General features: G+C 38.7%; 3 protein-coding genes across 4 annotated transcripts in view; all 3 read left to right on the plus strand.

Moving 5' to 3' along the window:
* trpc7b (transient receptor potential cation channel, subfamily C, member 7b) overlaps window positions 1-1,567 on the plus strand; it is a 73,201-nt gene extending 71,634 nt beyond the window's left edge. The window contains exon 13 of the mRNA XM_077578586.1: window positions 1,438-1,567. The gene's annotated coding sequence lies outside the window, so the exon portion shown is untranslated. The remainder of the gene's footprint in view (window positions 1-1,437) is intronic.
* On the plus strand, window positions 1,438-7,040 carry smim32 (small integral membrane protein 32). The gene is made up of 2 exons (XM_077578587.1): window positions 1,438-1,587; window positions 3,869-7,040. Exon 2 carries the CDS (start codon window positions 3,893-3,895, stop codon window positions 4,238-4,240), a length of 348 nt encoding a protein of 115 aa, XP_077434713.1. The 5' UTR covers window positions 1,438-1,587; window positions 3,869-3,892; the 3' UTR covers window positions 4,241-7,040.
* Window positions 7,041-7,878: 838 nt separating this feature from the next.
* The window catches only part of diaph1 (diaphanous related formin 1), a 30,051-nt gene continuing 18,369 nt past the window's right edge, over window positions 7,879-19,560 (plus strand). For both annotated transcript variants that reach the window (XM_077577807.1, XM_077577806.1), the window contains exon 1: window positions 7,879-8,704. In XM_077577807.1, the coding sequence (XP_077433933.1) occupies window positions 8,606-8,704 (99 nt within the window). In that variant the 5' untranslated portion in view covers window positions 7,879-8,605. The remainder of the gene's footprint in view (window positions 8,705-19,560) is intronic.

Raw genomic sequence — 19,560 nt, forward strand, 5'->3', positions numbered from 1 at the left:
TGATCTCAAAATCAGGTGACTCGGACTCGGGTCCAAAAAAGTGTGATCGGGACATCCCTAAAAGCTACCATACTCCTGAGTTAAAGCTACCAACAAATATGTTACTAGGTTATCAGGAAAGCTTGTCTTGGTTCTATATTACTAACACATTCTAAGAAGAAGAAGCATGTAACTCACATGTTGAATGTTACATTACATTTACTTTAATTTTAGTACACAACAAAACTTTCCTGAGCTGTTTGTAACAGTCATTATTATGGTAGTACGATACCACGCCACATAGTGGCGCCTCTCTAATTTTCTAAGTCAATAGGTCATTCTTCTTCCTTGACCTTTTTACTACACTTGTTCTCATGGTCACGTGCTCAGACTACCAAATAAATAAGTACCTGCAAAAAATCTTCCAGCCTTTTGCTATCCATCAGCACATGCCTGTCTAGCTACCTCTTCCGCTCGCCGATGCCGACAGTTGGACTTTGACAAGTTAACTAACATTATTTCCTAACTCAATGAGGTTGGCAGGCGTTTGAGAAGCAAAATCAAACTTGAAGGTTAGTCTACACTGTCCTTATGTTCATAATGAGATTTATGCAAGGTCATTTTTATGTGCTCTATAATAATAATAAGAAGAAGAAATACATTTTATTCGCTGATTTGCAAAAAATGTGGGAGCTCTCTCTCTTTCTCTTTATGTTTTATTTTATTTTGTCTACTGTAACAAGAACTCTGTGATCGCCGGACACAAAATTTCACAGCCTTCCTATTCTCTCCCTCAATCACTTCAATGTGAGACATTCCCATTCATGCCCCCCACCACAAATAGCTCACTAACATCCTCTCATTACTTTGGAGAGAGAGATAGAGAGCATAAGATTTATGTCTACTTTGTGACTTTACTGTAGCACATCCCTGTCAGGTGACACGCCCTCCGACACACACGCACTGATCCGCTCTCTCCCCTGTGACACAGACATGCAGAAAAGGGCGAAGATAGGAGCAGCCGACCTGCTGCTCCACGTAGGCTACGTGACACTTAATTTCACTGCCCTTCTCATTCTAACCTCACCGGAGCATTAGTCGCATCTACATCTCTCTGGTTGTGCCACCGCCACTGGAGGAGCAAAACGCGGGTTTGGAGAGAGGCAGGATTCGGCGTGTCCTTCCTCCGCGCTCCGCATGCTGCGCGCATAAGCGCATGCTGGCTTGTTGTGATGCACGCTACGACGCACGAGAGGAAACGCGCGCGATCGCTCACAGGAGCCTCAAATCCGTTCAAGATCACTACTACAGTTTTTAATAACCGTAATTTCGACATACTGGTCGGATTATTTGGCGGGTAATTGCTGCTCCTGATAAGAACCTGGATTTAAGTTCGGTTTGGTCGTTGTCTGTGCGTTTTTTCTTTTAATCCGACCCAGATACATATGGACTGTGCAGGGCGCAGCGTGCAAGCAGTCGCGCAGCTGCTTCTCCACAACGCGTCCTCGGCGAGGTTTGTCGGCACCCAACAGAGAACCGACAGGAATGCGGAGCTCGGATTTGTCCTATCCACTCTCACCTGTGACACTGTCAGCAGTGCTCACCCAAGTAAGTCTTTCTCCTGAGTCATGACTATTATTGTTATTTTTTTTAAAGATGGTATTTCATAAAGAGCAAAGTCACATGGTAGGCTGTAGCAATCAAGGGCATTGTCCTGCTGAACCAAACCAATTTGATTTCATTTTTCAATTGTTATGAAGTTTAACTCTGACCTTCAAATACACGCTGTGTAGTTTTATCCCATTAAAATTGTGGTTATAGAACATGCATTGCTGGATTAAAACACACACACACACACACACACACACACACACACATATCATATATAAATCCTGTGTTGCGCAATGAATTGTGACCCGGAGACAGTATAACCACGTGAGTTCTCTACTGCCAATCAGGAATCAAAGTTACTGACAACTTCTCGAAAACAAGAAATTAATTCTGACATACTTGCATGCAGCACCTTGATATGTAGTTGTTAGCACATCTACCTCAGTTTTGAAGTGCTGGTTTTGAATCCTGTGCACATTTTGCATGTTCTCCCAGTGCTTGTGTGGGGTTTTTTTCAGGGTTTACTCCAGCTTCCTCTCACATGACAAAAGCGTGAATTTTAGGTTCATTGAAAACTCAGGTAATCACAAAGTGTGTTTTGCTAGGCCTAGACCTATTGGTATACGCGGGCCAGGCAGCCTCTAGTGGTATACAAAGAATCGCCAAATTAAATTTTAAATTGCAGCATGTTACAGTATCTTATTAAATGTTTTCTAAATTAAATACTGTAACATTTGTTGAGTACTCTATATTGTACTGATATTTGCATTGGACCTTTTAGAACTGTTTGTTTTCAAATATTTATTTAAGTTTAATTTATTCAATTTATGTGGAATGCATTTTAAGTGCAGTGTTGATGTTTACATGCCTACATTCATATTAAATATATTTTTTAGGAATAAAATCTGCCTTGTTTTTTTATGAACACTTAGGCCTATACTACACTGTTTTATTTTAATGTTGACCATGATGATGATGAGTTAAGTATTTTTTTCAAAGTATATTTTAGATGTAAAAAGTTTGAGGAAACACTGTCCTAAATTATATATTGTTGTGAATATGAGTGTGAATGATTGTTTATCTGTACTTGCCCTGCAGTTAGCTGGTGACCAGACAACTTGTTACCCCGCCTTTTATTTGGTTTGAGTCTAATGAAGACAAGCACTATAGATGATTGGACGATTATAGTACCTTTAAATTACTGTCCTGCAGTGGTAAAAGCTCATTTACTCGTCAGTAAAATGTTAGCAAATTTTAGTGAATATACAATGGGCAGGTTTTAATCATCAAGCCCTGAACTTTTTAAAATATTAACTATATCAAAACAGAACTTCATTAATTGAATTGTGGAGAAAAATACTTTATAACGAAAGTGAGTGCAACCAACAAAGTGAAACATCCCTGTGGTACAATTCAGAATTCCCTCAAATTCTTTTGACAAGAATGCACCTCTAAAGTTGCACAAAACTTTTTTTAGAGTTTGAACCACTATTATGCATCGGCACACTACACCTTTGTCCTTAAAGGGGGAGTTTGCAGTGTTAAAACAGCTAGCAAGATTTGCTAAGATAGCATTAAACCAGCCAGCCAGACTTGTTTGTAATAGACTTGGGGCTCTATTTTTGTGACTGCGCAGCAGGTGGTGTATCTCTGGGTGGAGTCAGGTTAGACCCGATATTGGCAATTTCCCATCTCCAAAATCAGGATCCGCCGGGATTTGGGCCACAGCACGGATGCGGCGTCTGTGCAAATAGAGCCCTAAATGTTTTCGGTTTCAAATGTAATGTTTTGGAATGTATAATCAATTAAAATTTAAAAGAGGTCATCAAACGTATCTGTCAAGTAGAAATGTTGCTCATTCTGCATCACTTTTAAATCCCCTCAACTGCTTAAGATCCCTTTTTTCTGCTTTTGCTTATTAGTCCTATGCCCAACTGTTGGGAATCAAGGGATTGAGATTTTTATTTTATTTTATGAAGATAAGGTTGTCCGAGGTAACAGGTCAGTGCAAGACCGCAGAGCAAATGATTGATACTTCGTGGAAAATAGTTTTGAAAGACACACAAATTGAAGCTTTCTGGGTCCTCCGAATGAATTGTGTTCCACTTTATTTAATGCATAACTCAATGTTGAGGTTGCCACTCTATGCTTTTAACAGATCTTGACCTTTCAAAGTTTTCCAATGATAGCATCAAAACATTTTCCTAAGCAAGCATGATGGCTCAATGCAAATGTCTAAAAAGCATTCTGTGTGTTGTTTCCCCTCTTGCCCACCCAGTCAGCTGTTGAGCCCACATAGGTCATGCTGAGGCAGGTCCTCCTCAACTCCACCAGTGCCCCACACCTTGACCTGGCGCTCATGGCCCAGTCTTCTACGAGCGCCCCCACCTCTGTCAATGTGTCTCATGGCAGCTTGGTGAGCGTGGCCGCCCTACTAAGACCCACCGCGGGGCGCGGAGGAGGAGGAGGGGGGCTCAGAGATGGCGAGCTCCACAAACCGGACCTGCTTACCTACATTGTCATGTGCCTCCTGTTGTTTCTGCTGGTGCTGATCATTGTGTTCTTCATTAACTGTCAGCTGCGGAACTCTTTCTTCGCCTCCATGCCGTATGACAGGTCACTGAGAGAGGCCCGGACATCGTACAAGTAGCCTATGAGCAGACTATAGTGTAATGTTTGAAGATTGGGTCTACTGCGGGAGCACACCCAATTATTGGCTTTCCTACTGGGTAATGTGTCTCTGAAAACTGAAAGCTCACATTCACGTTAGCAACAACCTTTGCTTTTATCATTTTTTGTTGACACATTTGAATGCCTGTTTTATTCAAGTCTCTTTAGAAGTCAGAAATAATTCACAAAAATGTTGTGGGTGACCTTGATGAGGTCGTATTGACTTTGTTTGTGAATACACAAATGAAATTAATATTTTTGGAGCCTTGGTCATATTTCATACAGAGATTGTGTAGCCATGTAGAGATCTATGATACGCACCAATTTTCATGCAAAACCAACTGGGTTCTAGGGATATGTCGTATGTGCCTCCACTAGTCTAAACATGGCATTCTGGTTAAAATTGTATAGATTATATATATGTATTGTAATATATATTTGGAATATAAGTTAAGAAGCAAAATCCACCCGTTTTTATCCATCTCAGGGCCCAGCCATTTTGCCAATGCCACTTGCTGTCGGCTGGCAGTAAGATCACAGTTGCTCAGGGCTCAGGTAGTAATGACCAATCACGGCTCACCTGTTTTATCAAGCTGAGTCATGATTGGTTGTTACCTGAGCCCTGAGCAGCTGCGGCAAAATGGCCACCCCCAAAGATGGAAAAATAAAGATGAATTTTACATACCTCATATTCCACAAACACATTAATAATCACAATACTGTGTTTAGACTAGTGAGGCTGCTTAGAACACATTAATGTCAAGAAAATTTGCGGTTGACAGCAAAATTTTATATAATCAACGAATGTATGTCATGTCATTTCTAAAGTATTTCAGTGCATTTCTGTGTGTGATTACTACATCTCGCTGAAAGGGTACATTTATTTGCCCCTAGTTTGTAAAAAGGAACTCTGGCCCATTATGTGCACTTTTCCTTTAGTCAAAGAAAATTTCTGACTTGCCAGATATCTAGAATTCAGCATTAATAGTGTTTTAACATTGCCTGGGAAGTTCTATTTTTCATGGCAGCTAATATCTGCAGTATAGAGAAATGTTTGTCTTGTGCAATGATGCGACCAAATCACCTTTCCTATCCTTCTGTAGATTGTACAATAGTGTTTAAATGGCAGACTGCAAGACTACACCATGACATAAAGATTTTGAAAATCTCTTGTGTTATCTGATGAATGAATGCTGGCGTTTTTGTTGCAGAGGTCACTGCTGTGATTTAATACAGCCTCATAGGGCATTTTTATGAAAGCCATCTGGCTGCTGGCTGTACCATTTTTCACTTTTAATTAACCTTTACCCAATTCATAGCATCAGTGTCCTAAGGAAGTAAGACTTTAGGCTAAAGTACAAGACAATTTGTGTGCAATAAACCAAACTGCAGCACTACCAGCTTCATTGCCACCAGTCATGCTCAAATCCTCTTCAGCCTTGTTGTTGGAAACATCTCTCACATACCACGACGGATAAACGAGTCTATCAGTGTAATCCAGTGCAGACTGGTGTGCGTCTGTGTGTATGTTTTCCAGAGGTAAAGCACATTTGTATTGGACTCTGGGGATTACATAAAACCGAAGTAACGGCTGGATTCCAGTAAACATGTATATATTGTGCATGATCTGAATGATAATTTCACTCAAATGAGAGTAAACACACAAGCTATTGTTTACGGTGTTTAATTAAATTTTTTATAGGATTTCATTTGAGAAGCTCAACGTAACAAAGCAGAGTATACATGACTTCATCTGAAAGCTTACTTTTGTTTGGAAAAAAACTTAGGCAAAACATCTCAACTCACCCACAATAACACAACCAATATCAACACTTAAATAAACAACACATAGGGCCTACTAGTTCTGGCTTCGACTATAGCATATGTGTGTATGCAGCTCTTATCATGTGTAGTGTACTTGGGATGACCAACAACACGCCACACTGTCTGTCTGTCATAATACAACGGCCAACCTGTGAGAGACAGCATGGACGGTGATACAGGACATCCAGAATGATGGAAAGCACAAAGATGAAGAAAAAGGAGTAGCAGACAAAGAAAGCGAAGAAAACAAACTAGGCTAGCTGTTAGCTTATCTGGTAACTATAGTCACCAATGTATAGGCCTACATTGCTGTGACTAACTCTTCTCTTTGTCATTTTTAATTTAATTTCCTTTTTAATAGAAGACTTGTTGAACAATAATGGCAAAAAAGGCAACCGTTTTAGCAAATACACTAGTATTTTTAATTGATTAGCTATTGACATAGGCAACTGCTCTGTTATGCTAATGATGTGTTTCTGGTGTTAACACTGGCACAACTTTGTCACAATCGCAAAGTCTGTGACTCGCCCAAACTCGGTATTGACCACAAATGTAAGGATGTGCACTGCATTTGTAAATAATGAACAGCTTTAACGTTTACGATTGTCGGTTCCGACTACTTTGTCAAATCAGGAGAAAAATCACTCTTAACACACCACAAATCACTGAGGGTATGTGTACCAAGGTTTATTATAATTAGCTATGCATTGCGCAGTGTGCTTACCTTGCAGTTCACAGTTAAACCCTTTGGTGGCGCCCCAAGTCTTTTTGTTGTTTGCTGTGTGTGCTGAGACGTGCACATAAATGAAATTTAGGTGGCAATGTAACAACTCAATTGATTTGTATTGATCTATATATTTTTTTCTAAATTGGTAATTTTAGTAACAGTAACAATTCGATGTGACTAATTAGTGCAGAATTTGGCGTGTGCAACCAGCACTTGCTTTTTGCATAATATGAAAATAAATGCTCACTTTTACACTGCCAGAGATGTATTTATTTACTATTTTGTTTATTATTGTGCGTGTGGTTTGCAGTGAATTTTGGTCATGACTCATAGTATTTTTGTGTCACGAAGCGATGTTTAGCTTTTACATTTACAGGTGTGCTTATATGGTTTACATACCCCAAGCCAGGGTATGTAAGCTTTTAAGCACAACTGTAGACAGACAGACAGACAGACTCTTATTAATAAAGAACTAACTAAAGAAAAGAACAACATACATTTCATATAGGATTTTTTTTAAACAAAAATGTTAAAAGTGGATAGACACATAGATACGTTATTTGTTATAAATTAATAAACGAAACATTTTCAGCTCATACAAGTGAAATCACATTTTACAATTCTCGGATGGGTTAGAATATTGACACCAGCCTTGAAAACACCTGCATATGTTTGTTTGCATTCTTCCTTGCATGCGGAGCTTTTACTTCCTAGTTCCTATTACCAAAATGTATGTCAGGTTCAATTCCATTGGTCATACTTAAGAAATATTGTGTGGTTAGAAATATCACCTGTATCTCCCAATGGAAATTTTAACTCGACTTGAAGATAACGGACCAGCGAAAGTTACTTCAGAACTTTTCGATCAGGGGGCGTGGCTTTATCGTTGTAAACTTTTCAAAAGTTACCACTCAAATTTTAAAAGTAGTCAAAATTGTCGCTGATTCTTTAGAGGAAAAATTGTTTTTTATGCATTCTGAAAAGTTGCTATACTGTATCCAGCAACAAGAGTGCCAAGTGCCAAGTGCAAGCAGCAACCAGGAAGCAGTTCAGGTGAAGTTGTCTGACGCTGCCTCCGCCCCCAAATGCTTCAGCTCGGACTGTCAGAAGAAAGTACAGGAAGACGACTGTCTGTCTCAGTGAGCCATCTCTTCACCGCTGTCATGCCGGAATTGAAAAGTTGACTCGTATCGAGCATGGAAAGTCAAGTGGGAGCCTCAGTAGTGCCAGAGCAGCGTTGGCGAAGCACCCCCATAGTCTGAATCAATCTAAAAGTGGACTTTTCAGTCGGGGGTTTTACCTAGTGTAGCCAGACAAAATAGCCTAGCTAAAGCTAACGCTAACCGTGTTTGCTCCGAAGTTTGGTGAACTAAACTCATACCGTAACAAACTTATGTTTACGTTACACGCGGTGCCGTTCGCTGAAGTCTTGGTATGTATTTTTTAAAGAACTTCTGAATGCTTGTTTTGTTTACGTCCTGACGACGACGAGCAGCGCTTTGAATTTCCCTCCTTCTGGAAGACAGACAGGCGGCTTAGCGAGGAGTTCACTCGGCGAGTTTGGCTCGCCACCAGATCATTAGCAACTCAGTGCTAATTGTGGCTAGTTAGTTAGCCTGGGCATCACCCCAGGCCCAAGGAGATTGTTATTATTATGACTTGGCTTCTACTGTCTTGGTAGTTCGTCAGAACAGTCATTTGCTTTGAGTGTTGTTGTTTTTTCGTCAGCGAGTTTACCTCCACGAGGAGACTATTTTGACTTCCAGTTGAAGGAAGAGGATTAACTTTTCAAATATGGATCCACACACGGGATACGCCGCCTCGGGTCCTGGTCCCAAGAAAGACAAGAAGTCCAAGAAGGGCTACGAGGATGGAGAGCCAAAAAAGAAATTTGTAAGTATCCAATTAGCCTCATTTGCTGGCAATTCACATTGTGCTTGGGTTCATGGTTTTGCAGTTCGTGACATGTCGCTTGTCGTTGTTTAAACACGCGTTTTAAATGAAACTATAAAGCCACCAAGCGTTCAACCTGCAATTGCGTTTATGTTCCAACCCACGCTTTTTTTTGTACTCTGACGTGTTATACACTATATATCTCTGAAGTATCATACAAGAGGAAGTGTTAAAATAGAAGGAAGTTCCTGCCTCCCTTAGCACTTTGCACCCAGTTGTTTCCCTTGAAAACATAAACTTACATTTCTTTGTATTTTATTTTTTATTTATTTTTATCAAAAAGCTACAATGTATATTATACTTATAGCTGTATTGCCTTTAATTACTCTATAATCAATATCACATGCTGTGTTAGTTGAACTTGCAATGACGAGGTTCGCCCATAAATTTTTCTTCATTACCTCATGCGGACTTAGCATGTAATTCACTTGAGGTGTCTGTTTATATAGGAGCAGTGTGGTGCCTGTCACCAGCCAAGGCTCACTTGTGTTGCATAACTTAGCTCCCAGTCATGTCTAGCAACAGGTGAAAAGCTCACACACACTGACAATCAGTAACCATAGAGAAGCAACGGGGAACACATTATCACAAAGTAAACAGTAGTACCACATACACGGTTTACTTAAATAATACTCAAACTAAACTTTTTGATCCTGGCAAGTAGTATTCCACAACTTTTGTGTCATGCCTGTTTATTCTTGTAAATGTTTTATTGTTGTAAATGCTTCATTACAGTTTTTCTTTACTCTATGCTTTTCCATTAGGAAATAGAAAAGGTGGTGCTACAGACATCACAAAATGTTTCAGGAATGCCAATATATGCATATTTCTGATGAAGTGCGAGTAAACATGAGTCATAGACAGAAATCTGTTGTGCCCAGAACTAACACTGAGTACACGAGTCTGTGTTTGCATGACTACGGTGCCCTCCATAGACTTGAGCTATGTCCTTGACGCCAGCATTCTGATATTTGAATCTGGCCTGATAGAATCTTTATTATGCAACACACACGCATACCAGATGTCAGATCTTAAACTGGAAAGGTTTGAAGAAACTCTGTGTTTAAAAATAGTTTAGTCATTGTGTAAAATAAAATAAGTCTACAGTCAGGATCCTTGCTGTCAAACGCAAAAAATCCCAGAGTGTTGGTCATCCTTCTGTTTGTTCAGATTAAGAATAGAAAATAATGGAAATTCAATTACTCAGTTCCAGGGTCTGTCATCTAAAAAAAAAAAACTCTTAGTTTTAGTAATACGTTAACACTCATTATATGTGGCAATCATGTTGAGGGAGGATTACAACATTTCATATGTACCCTACCACTACATTGCAGTATGTTCCATGCATGGTTCTATAACCCGATTCGCAAAATTGCAGCTGTAATTGCTCGTCAAAAATGCTCTATGTCATATCACATGAGCTTTTACAACCACAATATACATTTCTGGATAGGTATGAGCAAGATTCAGTCCAAAGCTGGCAGTGGGTGCTGACGGACATTCGCCCTCGCACAAAATAAAAGTTTTAATATCTCTGTGAGACCCAGTTCTAAGTGGCTGTGGTTGAGGACTGCACTGTACTATACACTACGTATTTACAATGTTTTGGCCATGGTGTGTTGGAGCATCTAGCCATATACTGTAGTATACAAAGTGTATAGTGCGATTTGGGAGTGTATTTTCACTCCCATCCTATCCCACTCCAATAGAAAAATAGATAAATGAATCCCATCCAGTCCTGGACCATAGTAAAAAAGAAGAAAAAAATCCTCTCCGTCCGCTTCTGGTGGAATTGACTCCCATCCCGCCCTGTCTCACCATCGCTGTTTCAAGAAATCCAGCACAACCGGAATCACCATTGCCTTGTGTGTGATGTAGTTCTTTTGGCCAACGTTGGTGTGTACGCGTATGGAAATACAAATGGCTGCATTTGTCTAGCACCATCCTAATCTAATGATCAAAGGTAAAGTTGACTACAATCCTGTGGGATCTCCCCCCCTCAAAAAAGTCATCCACCTCTAGTCAGTGCAAAGGTACTGTAGTTCCAAGCAACTAAGCTTCTGTATGAATTGTCATGTGCATAGAGAAGTATTTCCCATTATGGCTGTGTTATATTGTGTGTAACATGGAGCATGTGGCTCATCTCGGCAATAAGTGGGCTCTCTTGTCAAGCATAAAATCTTGCCAGCATGTGCCTTCGTGCAACAGTGCATCCACTTCCTGGGGGAACCACCTCAGCAAAAGCCTAATTTAACATAATGACTCAAGTCCATTAAAGCGAGGAGGTCTAAATAAAATGTAGATACAGTACATGCTTCCATATTTCTTTATATTTAAAAAAATAATAATAATAATTGCACCACAGAACTCACTGTTCTGTGAGACTTTAGGGCTGAATTGGTATGTGGTCTGTTCGGTAGATTTCAGTTACTAATTTAAAAAAACATGTAATAATACTAGGGATAACCAATTAAATGAAATGTTATTGTCATTTTGATTATGGCTTGATGATCATAATGTTACAATTTAAGAAAAATTATTAATGTTCTCTAAGGTGTCATATTGGGATATTTTTTTTTATTATTTTAAACAAAAAGAGCAAACAAAAAGGGCAACTTAGATGCACTTAATTTTTCTCTTTAATACATTGCCGAGGTATCTGATTTGACCTTCGTAACGGCAGATGCTCAAAAACAGGTGGCTCGGACTCAGACTTTTTTTTTGTCCAAATCCTCTGATTTCAGCATATCAACAGTAATTCACTGATTTCTGTAGTCCTTCATGAAAAAGACTGATTATCTTCTGTGTTTTATCAAAATAATAAATTTGCAAACATCTGTTTTTACTTTGTAAAACAATGACCGAACTGGTAACATAGTACATTAATAACCTTTTTTTTTGAATCACCATACGGAAGTACGAAATAAACACCAATCAATATAGTTAATAAACAGAAATCAGTGGAATTTTTTGGGGGTAATACAGTTTAACTCATTTGCTCCCCAAAACGTATAAATACATTCTATTTGAAAGGTTTTAAGTGTCCCAAAGACATATTTATACGTTTTGAATGTTTTTTTTTTTTTTTTTTATGCTTGAGCATACAGAAGGCTCTCAACTGCAAAGAACGATTTAAGAAATGGTAGTTATTACACAGATGGCCAGCAGGTGGCAGCAGAGCATAGGAAATGAACCAGGACCATGTTGAAAAAACCCTCAATTACTCAGAATTCTAAATAGATTTGTGAATAATGATGAAACTTAGCTATATTCTAATGCTAATTGCTGCAAAACGGAAACATATAGAAATATAACTTTTTTTCCTGATGAAAGAAGCAGAATAGCGTACATAATATGCATCATCATTAGTGTGACTTATTACCGTTGTCAAGGTTGCAGTAGCATCTAAGGGTGCTCTTTATAGTAATAGATAAATATTGAATAGCCTTTTATGTTTTAATTAGGTCTGCCTTGTTCCTGTGTTATTATTCAACAAAGGTGGAAAAGCTGGGGAAAGGGCTTTCGCTTTGGTGTATGGCCGATAATGTGTACCTTATCAATGTAGATGTATAGTGAGAGCCATAGGTAACTGTTACATGGAAGAAATGTGGTTTTGGGTGCTAGACTCAATCTAAAAACTAGCAGAGAGGGTAATTTCTTCCTGCACTTTAATTTTTCTCTATTCCTGTCCAGAGTTTTTTCAGATGTTTGTTCATATTCTGAAGCATATTTCGTGTGATTTCTTTCAAATTGTGATTTTGCATCATGGACCTCAGAGGACACTCTGACTTAAGTGTGCATGGAATAAGCGGTTTCATCTGAGTTGATCTGACAACTAGATCAAGATAGTTTTGGTTAATCACACAATACCTTTGTGGGGGTGTACATTCTGCAATTTATCTACAACAAAGACATCATTTATATTTTCTATTAGTAGAGGTGTAACAAAAAACGATTTGAAGCAGAAAACCGGAGATACGTATCAAATCGTCTTTTATAGGAGAGATACGTCTGACAAAGAAATGGCACATTTCCAGTACTAGCAAGTTCATTCACATGTATGTAAAATGGCAACAAAAAAATAAAATTTCATCATACCTTCTTGAACTGAGCCATACCGTATCAAATCCAATCTTAATCCCAGTGAGTACATGCATATGCAGGCCCTTTTTGGCAATATTTGGGCCATATAAACACGTGCACAAACCCAAGTGCTCTTATAAAACCCCTGGATTACCGCTTTTCTAATCCCAATATTTAGTCATCTAAACGCGTATGGGGATACCTCGATTGAACGGGGTATTGGTTTGCCTTGAGCGCATGCTTTGTTGTTCTCTTTCTAATCGCAAGAAATCATGCACTTTGTAGTACAGGAATGACCTATGCGGCGTGCCGGCCTACTCGTTAAACGAGCCCCACTTGAATACATTAATTTTACCATGGCATTTTCACGTTATTTTCTGTTTTTACAGCGAAAATGCCACAGTGTGTATCTATGTGTATCTATACATTACAAACATATTACAAACATATGTGTAGTGTTCCCTCGTTTTCCGCTGGGGTTAGGTTCCAAAAAATACCCGCAATAAATGAAATCCGCAAAGTAGTTAGTTTTATGTTTTACATTTATTATAAATGTTTTAAGCATGTAAAATCCCTCACGGCACAGTTTATACACTTTTCTCATCGAGGCATTTTGCATGCAAAATTGCACTAAAAACAAATTCGCGATGCCGCGAAAAGTGAACCGCGTTTCAGCGAGGGAACACTGTATACAGTATGTCCATGCTTGCATTCAATCCAGAAATACTCAAGCAGAGGTAAGCAAACATGACAACGCAGCAAAGAACCACACTTTTGGAGAGAGGAGGTAACTGACTAATTTAGCTTGGTGAGTGACCTAAATATAGTCTTTTATTGAATGTAGAAAGTTAAAAGCAGAAATGACGCCTATTTGCATAATGAAGTTGTCCGTGTGTCACACTTTCGAAAGGGATATTCCAATTGCGCACAATGACCACTATCCATTTACAGTATACGGGAGTAACTCTGTCCAATCAAGCATGTAAATGGATTATTCCGAATGTTTCAGAAATCTGAATTTTAACCATAACCAGAATTTTGTATTGACAGCGTGTAAACGTAGTCACTGAGTGAAACCGAATCAAATCGTTCCACTTTCAATTTGAACCATTCTTGAATCGTTTCGCATCTATTAGTTTTGTATTATTCCTTAGCATTTCCAATTTTATATGCATTATATATCGCAAACCCAGGCAGCTTGGCCTAGTTACAGTGAATATGAAAAGTCTACACACCCGTGTTAAATGTTTCATTTTTTGTGTGCGTGGAAAAAAACAATTGAGACAAAGATAAAACAGTTCAGTGTTTTCCGCCATTCATTTGAACTATAACCTGTACAACTTGCGATTGGGGAAAAAAATACTTTTTTTAACAGGGGTGTGTAGACTTTTATAGTCACTGTATATGTAAATCTAGCACAGTGGTTACTTCCATAAAGTGATAAAGGTTTCGTATTCTGTGCTTATGGATGTTGTCAGACCACACTGTTTGGCTTTCCTCAATGCCTGTTCTGACTGGATGTGAAAGCAGAGTTGTGTAATGTGGGTGCTGTTGACCAATTTGTTGAGGCAGGCGATCCAAGGAATGCAGAGTCACTATACAAGTGAAATGCCGTACTCAGATTGGACTCCACTTTACCTGCTTTATCCTTTCAATCACTTACGTAATATCTTTTTCTCCTGTAGTTTAAAGTTACTGGTTGCTTTTTACCTCCTTGGATGCTCTGTATTTAGAAAATCCAATACCAAATATCCAGTAATTATCTCTCCCATACTTCAAAGCAAAATAAAAGGGGATTATTTAGTTCTTTGGGTCTACCATATGCAAATGAGCTATTATTTTAAACGCATCCTCGTTTTGCCTGTGGCTGTAAACATGACACATTTTCAGACTACATAATGTTTGTATAGGATACTCTTTTACCTCTTTCTTAATATTTATAATCAGACTTAAATGTGGTTTTGTACACCAACAAATAAATGTCATGTATATTTACTTTTAAGAACAAACACACTTTCATTGGAATAGCTTGCTACTTCATTTTGCAGAGAGGCGTTAATAACTGTTAGCGGTGTAAACAAATAATACTTTTCATATAATATTTGCATGATCCATGATGTCGCAGGGCCACAGTGGCCTTTCTTGTTGCAGTCCTGGTGAGGTGCGTATTACATTTGTTAGACCTGCCACAATAATAAAGTCACAATTCAATTGAGCATGTCTTTATTTTCAAGAAAAAACATTACAAGCAGACTGTTCAGAGTGTTTACTTATTCATGGGCATATTAAAAGGCCACTACTTGTTAATGTTAGCAGTGTTAAAAATACGCATTTGTACATTGTACATGTGGACCTGCAGGCATATGCGATATGAGCAGAGGGCTGTGTCAGGAAGTTGTGCAAAAATAGCAAACAGGATATATTCTTATTCTTCCCCATTATTGAATACGCTTATCTCTCCCCACTTGCCGGTCCCTTGTGAAAGGAGGTACTAGCAGACGGCTAATAAAAATGCTTACACCCTCTCTCAAAACTGTGGAGGTCAGAATACTTTCGAGGTCTGGTTGATGTTAAAAACAGTGGATAGTTTTATTACTTGACACAGGGCAGGTTTGAAACATTCCGGATCGCGCTCCCTAACAGTATTACCTTAATTTACCTCAATAAAAACTGTTTTCAACTGCAGAATTATGCAAAGTTATATTTTCCCTCTGACATATTGTTCTATCAATTATTCCATCCATTAAACAGATGCAATTTTACTTTGCATTGAAGTGAATTTCAAAGCCTCTTTCCCTATTAGTGTTTATTAACAAGTTGTTGTTGTTAATATGGTATTGTTTAGTGGTTAAAAAAACAACAACAGTTAAGCAATATCACACGAGAGGGATGGACGTACCTTTTTGAAATTGATTCAGTTTTTGATTTGATTTCCAAACAGTAAAAGTAGATGTTTGCTGCAAATGTCTTATTTTGAATCAACACAAAATATAATCATGGTTGCTTTCACAAAGCGCTGCAGAAATCAGAATAATTACTTTAAGAGGCTAAAATTGCATGATTCGGACAGTTTTACGCTCAATTCACACTTATTGCGGAACGGACGCGGTGCGTTTTCCCTACGGGCGCCGCAAAGAATAGAAAGCATTCGAGCCTGCGTGTCAATTCACACCAGCTGCAGTGCGTATGCGGTGCAGTTCCGATGCGGCGATGCGGAAGGTTTCCGCTAGCGTTATATTTTTTCCGGACGCCGCATGCTTTACACAAGCCGGACAGGATGTCGAGCGTCGGCATCAAAGGTAGATTCGGTATTTCAAAATAAAAACAATTAATTTTTGGGGGGAGGGAAGCTAGCTAGCTACACAGCATGACATGTGTCGGACATTTAAGACAAAAAGCTCAGAATAAATAAAAATTTGTAAAAAGTAAATTAAACATGACAAAATAACACTATTTAAACACAAAACGTATTTAGCCATGGTAGAAGTCCCAGAAATAATGTCCAAAAGCATATTGATGTGACAACAGGCAAGTGTGGCTATTGTTTACAAATAGGACTCTATATACATGGTTGTTATCGTGTGAACTCAACTCTCTAGCGTGAACCCCCGTGATCTTGTGGTCTGGTGGGTGCAGATTTCCGGACACGGACAGGTCACACAGCGCAGTGTGAATTGCAGTCCGTGCGGATGCCGTATGGAAAGCGCACCGCGTCAGTTATGCAGTCAGTGTGAATTGGGCATTAAATGAACAGTAACATAAAAAATCAACATTTTGGAGCTTTTAGCCATGTTTAAATGCTAATTCCTCACCAAAAACCTCACCAAAGTGGTGTTTTCCTCCATTCGCCACTCTAAGAAGTTCTAGACCATTCTGCTGTCCAAGCACCAGCTCCTCCCAACCTGAGAAAACGAGTGGGTGCTCACTGTATGACGTCATTAGGTGCGGACCCACCCACGCACTGCCTTTTCAAACTAAACGCACGCCCAATTTCTCTGAAACCTCCATGGGATAGTGTCAAAAGTAGCCCTGATCAGTAAACATTCTGTCCAAATGAATTCAAAGCAATTAATTATCCTTCACATTTGCAATGCCAAAGTGCAATGACAATTGGCCGTCTTAAAATCCCAGAAAAGGTGCTGGCTCACCCTGTAAGCAGAAGGTCCCCGATTCACGACCCGATCAAGTTTTTTTTCCCCCTTGTCCTTCTTTCTTCTTTCCTCTCTCTTCTCGCTTTTCCTCCCTTCCTCCTCCATGATTTCTTGCGGCAAGGAGCCATTTTGTTTCAAATGTTTATTAAAGAATTGATGGCTTGCACGGCCAATCAGAGTGCTGAAACGCAGAGCTTCAGCAGCAGGCTGCTGCCGGCTCACTAGAGGCGCGGCAACCACACTGGGTGAGGCGGGGTTTTACTGAACCGGGCGTTTTACTTTTGTGTTCGAAGAAGAACCAGCAAAACACCTAATATTTAACCGATAAGCCGATAATTGTTTGCAAAATTAATTTGAATACAATTATACCTTCAAATTCTACTATAAATCTAACATGTATACAATACATTGAAACATTGGGTAAAGGCACCATGAAGCAGAATTTTATTGATATATCTGCTTCAAAGACAACCAGTAACTCATTTTGAGTTTGCTAAAACAAAACAGTCACGTTTTAAAAAAATGCAATAAAAAACTGAAAGGGTAACATTTTGGTGAGTGTTGTGGAATTTTCACTAGTTAGGCGAGATGAAGAGAACAATTTGTCTTTTGAGTTTCTTTATATTTGAAACTTCAAATATACACAAGTCTACAAGAAGTGATCTGTGAGAGTGTGCGCAGTATATCATCATGGGAATATTTTTTTGCCGGTTTATCTGTATGATGTTAAATTGGTCGATAATTGCCAATAATTATCAGCCACCGATATTATTGTGCATCCCTAGTATTGATAACAAATGTGAATGGCTTGAGGAGATGAAGGGAAAAATAATTGGCAAACATCAGCCAACTTGCAGATCTGATGTTTTTTGCCGATGTCAGAAGGGCTGTGATCGTCTGATTTAGAAGGCAGACTAGTTGAGCAGCTCCCACCTACCCTGCTTTCTTTAAACAAAAACAAATGCGAGCATGCAAGTTCCTAAGTGTGAATCCGCGGGAGTTCACTCACTGTGTATCTTTTCATCCCTAACTGCTGCAGTATTATTGGACTGCACGGTCTCTTTTCTGACACTTTTCTTATTTGCCCCAGTGTCTTCTAAAATGAAATGAATCCCTTACTGTGGCCTCAAACCAACAAAGTCTTATGTTGCTGTATGCTGCATGGCCTTCACAATTTCTAATCTTGCATCTGTTTATGCAAATATTTTGGCTCAGTACGCTTTGATTTGTATGAAAATGTATTTATTTATCTTAAACTTCAGGCTTATAACTGAGCCACTGCATTTAACAAATAGGTTGCAGTCTGTTTCATGTTTGAACAGCACTGAAATAAAATATTAAGGCTTAATGTTCCATTAATATAACATTCTTCCATGCTTAAAGTGTGAATCCTAACCCAGACGTTTTGTTGAATATTTCCATCAAAAATTGATGTTTAAACATCGATTCGGCTGCATATTGAATTGATTTGAGAATTGTGCACTTTAATATCGCGATATATTGCAGAATCAAATATTTTTTTTTTTACACAAAATCATTTGCCTCCTTTTCTCAGATTCATGTCTCACGTTGGTGTTTTTGATTGCCACTGAGGAAACAAAAATGAACGCAAAGAGAAACTTTGGTTGTAAAGAAAAAAAAATAGAGTGGTAAGATTTTACAAGTCTAGTGGCAGTGTGGTTGACAGTATGTCAAAGATGGGGACACTAATTGTTTAGGACAACTTCAGTTGTCTTAAAGCTTGTGTTGAATTACCAAGCAAATCTTATTTTATACTGATAGAATCACACAGCCTGTCTGTCACATAGCCAGGCAGCCTACAGATTTCTACCTGAAGGCAGCAAGCAGTACTTTCAAAAGTACAATTTAGAGATAATTCAAGAATGTCTGCAAACGTTTGCTCTTTTATTAGGTGTTTAATCTGTTTGTTTCTCTGTCTGCCTTTAATTTTTTGTCTTGTTTTTTTTTTTTTTTAATAATTTCAGTAAGATAAGATAATAGTAAGATTCTTTCTTTAGTTTTATTTTAAATGTAATAATGTACTAATTGTTAAGCACATTGAGTTGCATTGTGTATGAAATTTGCTCTATAAATCTCGCTTTCCTCATATGCAGTATATCAACTTACATGAACAGTCAGTGTTCTTGATAAATCAACATATTCGAGGTGCATTACTTTCTTTAAATGAAAACACAACCAAAAGCAGCTTTCTGTGTGTCATTTCCTGCTTTTAAGTTTGTCTGGGTGTGTCTGCGTGAAAACGTTTCCCTCCATGTGATGTAATTCAGCCTACAATGTTGCCTTGGCAACATGGTAAGCAAAAGCAAACTGGTTAGCTTGATGGCATACTGAATCACCACCACCATCTTATTCTCAACCACAATCTTCTCAGACTGCTACTCTGTTTATAGCAGTCAGACTTTCAGAACAAGATGACAATCTTGTGTTCCTCTGAAACTGTTGTTTTATTAGCACTTCTGCTAGGTATGGTAGGTATATTTAAATGCTACTTGAAGCACTGTGTTATGTTTATTTTAATTATTTGCATTTGTCTGCATTCCT

The sequence above is a fragment of the Vanacampus margaritifer genome, chromosome 10 (assembly GCF_051991255.1).
Source record: "Vanacampus margaritifer isolate UIUO_Vmar chromosome 10, RoL_Vmar_1.0, whole genome shotgun sequence".
Lineage (NCBI taxonomy): Eukaryota > Metazoa > Chordata > Actinopteri > Syngnathiformes > Syngnathidae > Vanacampus > Vanacampus margaritifer.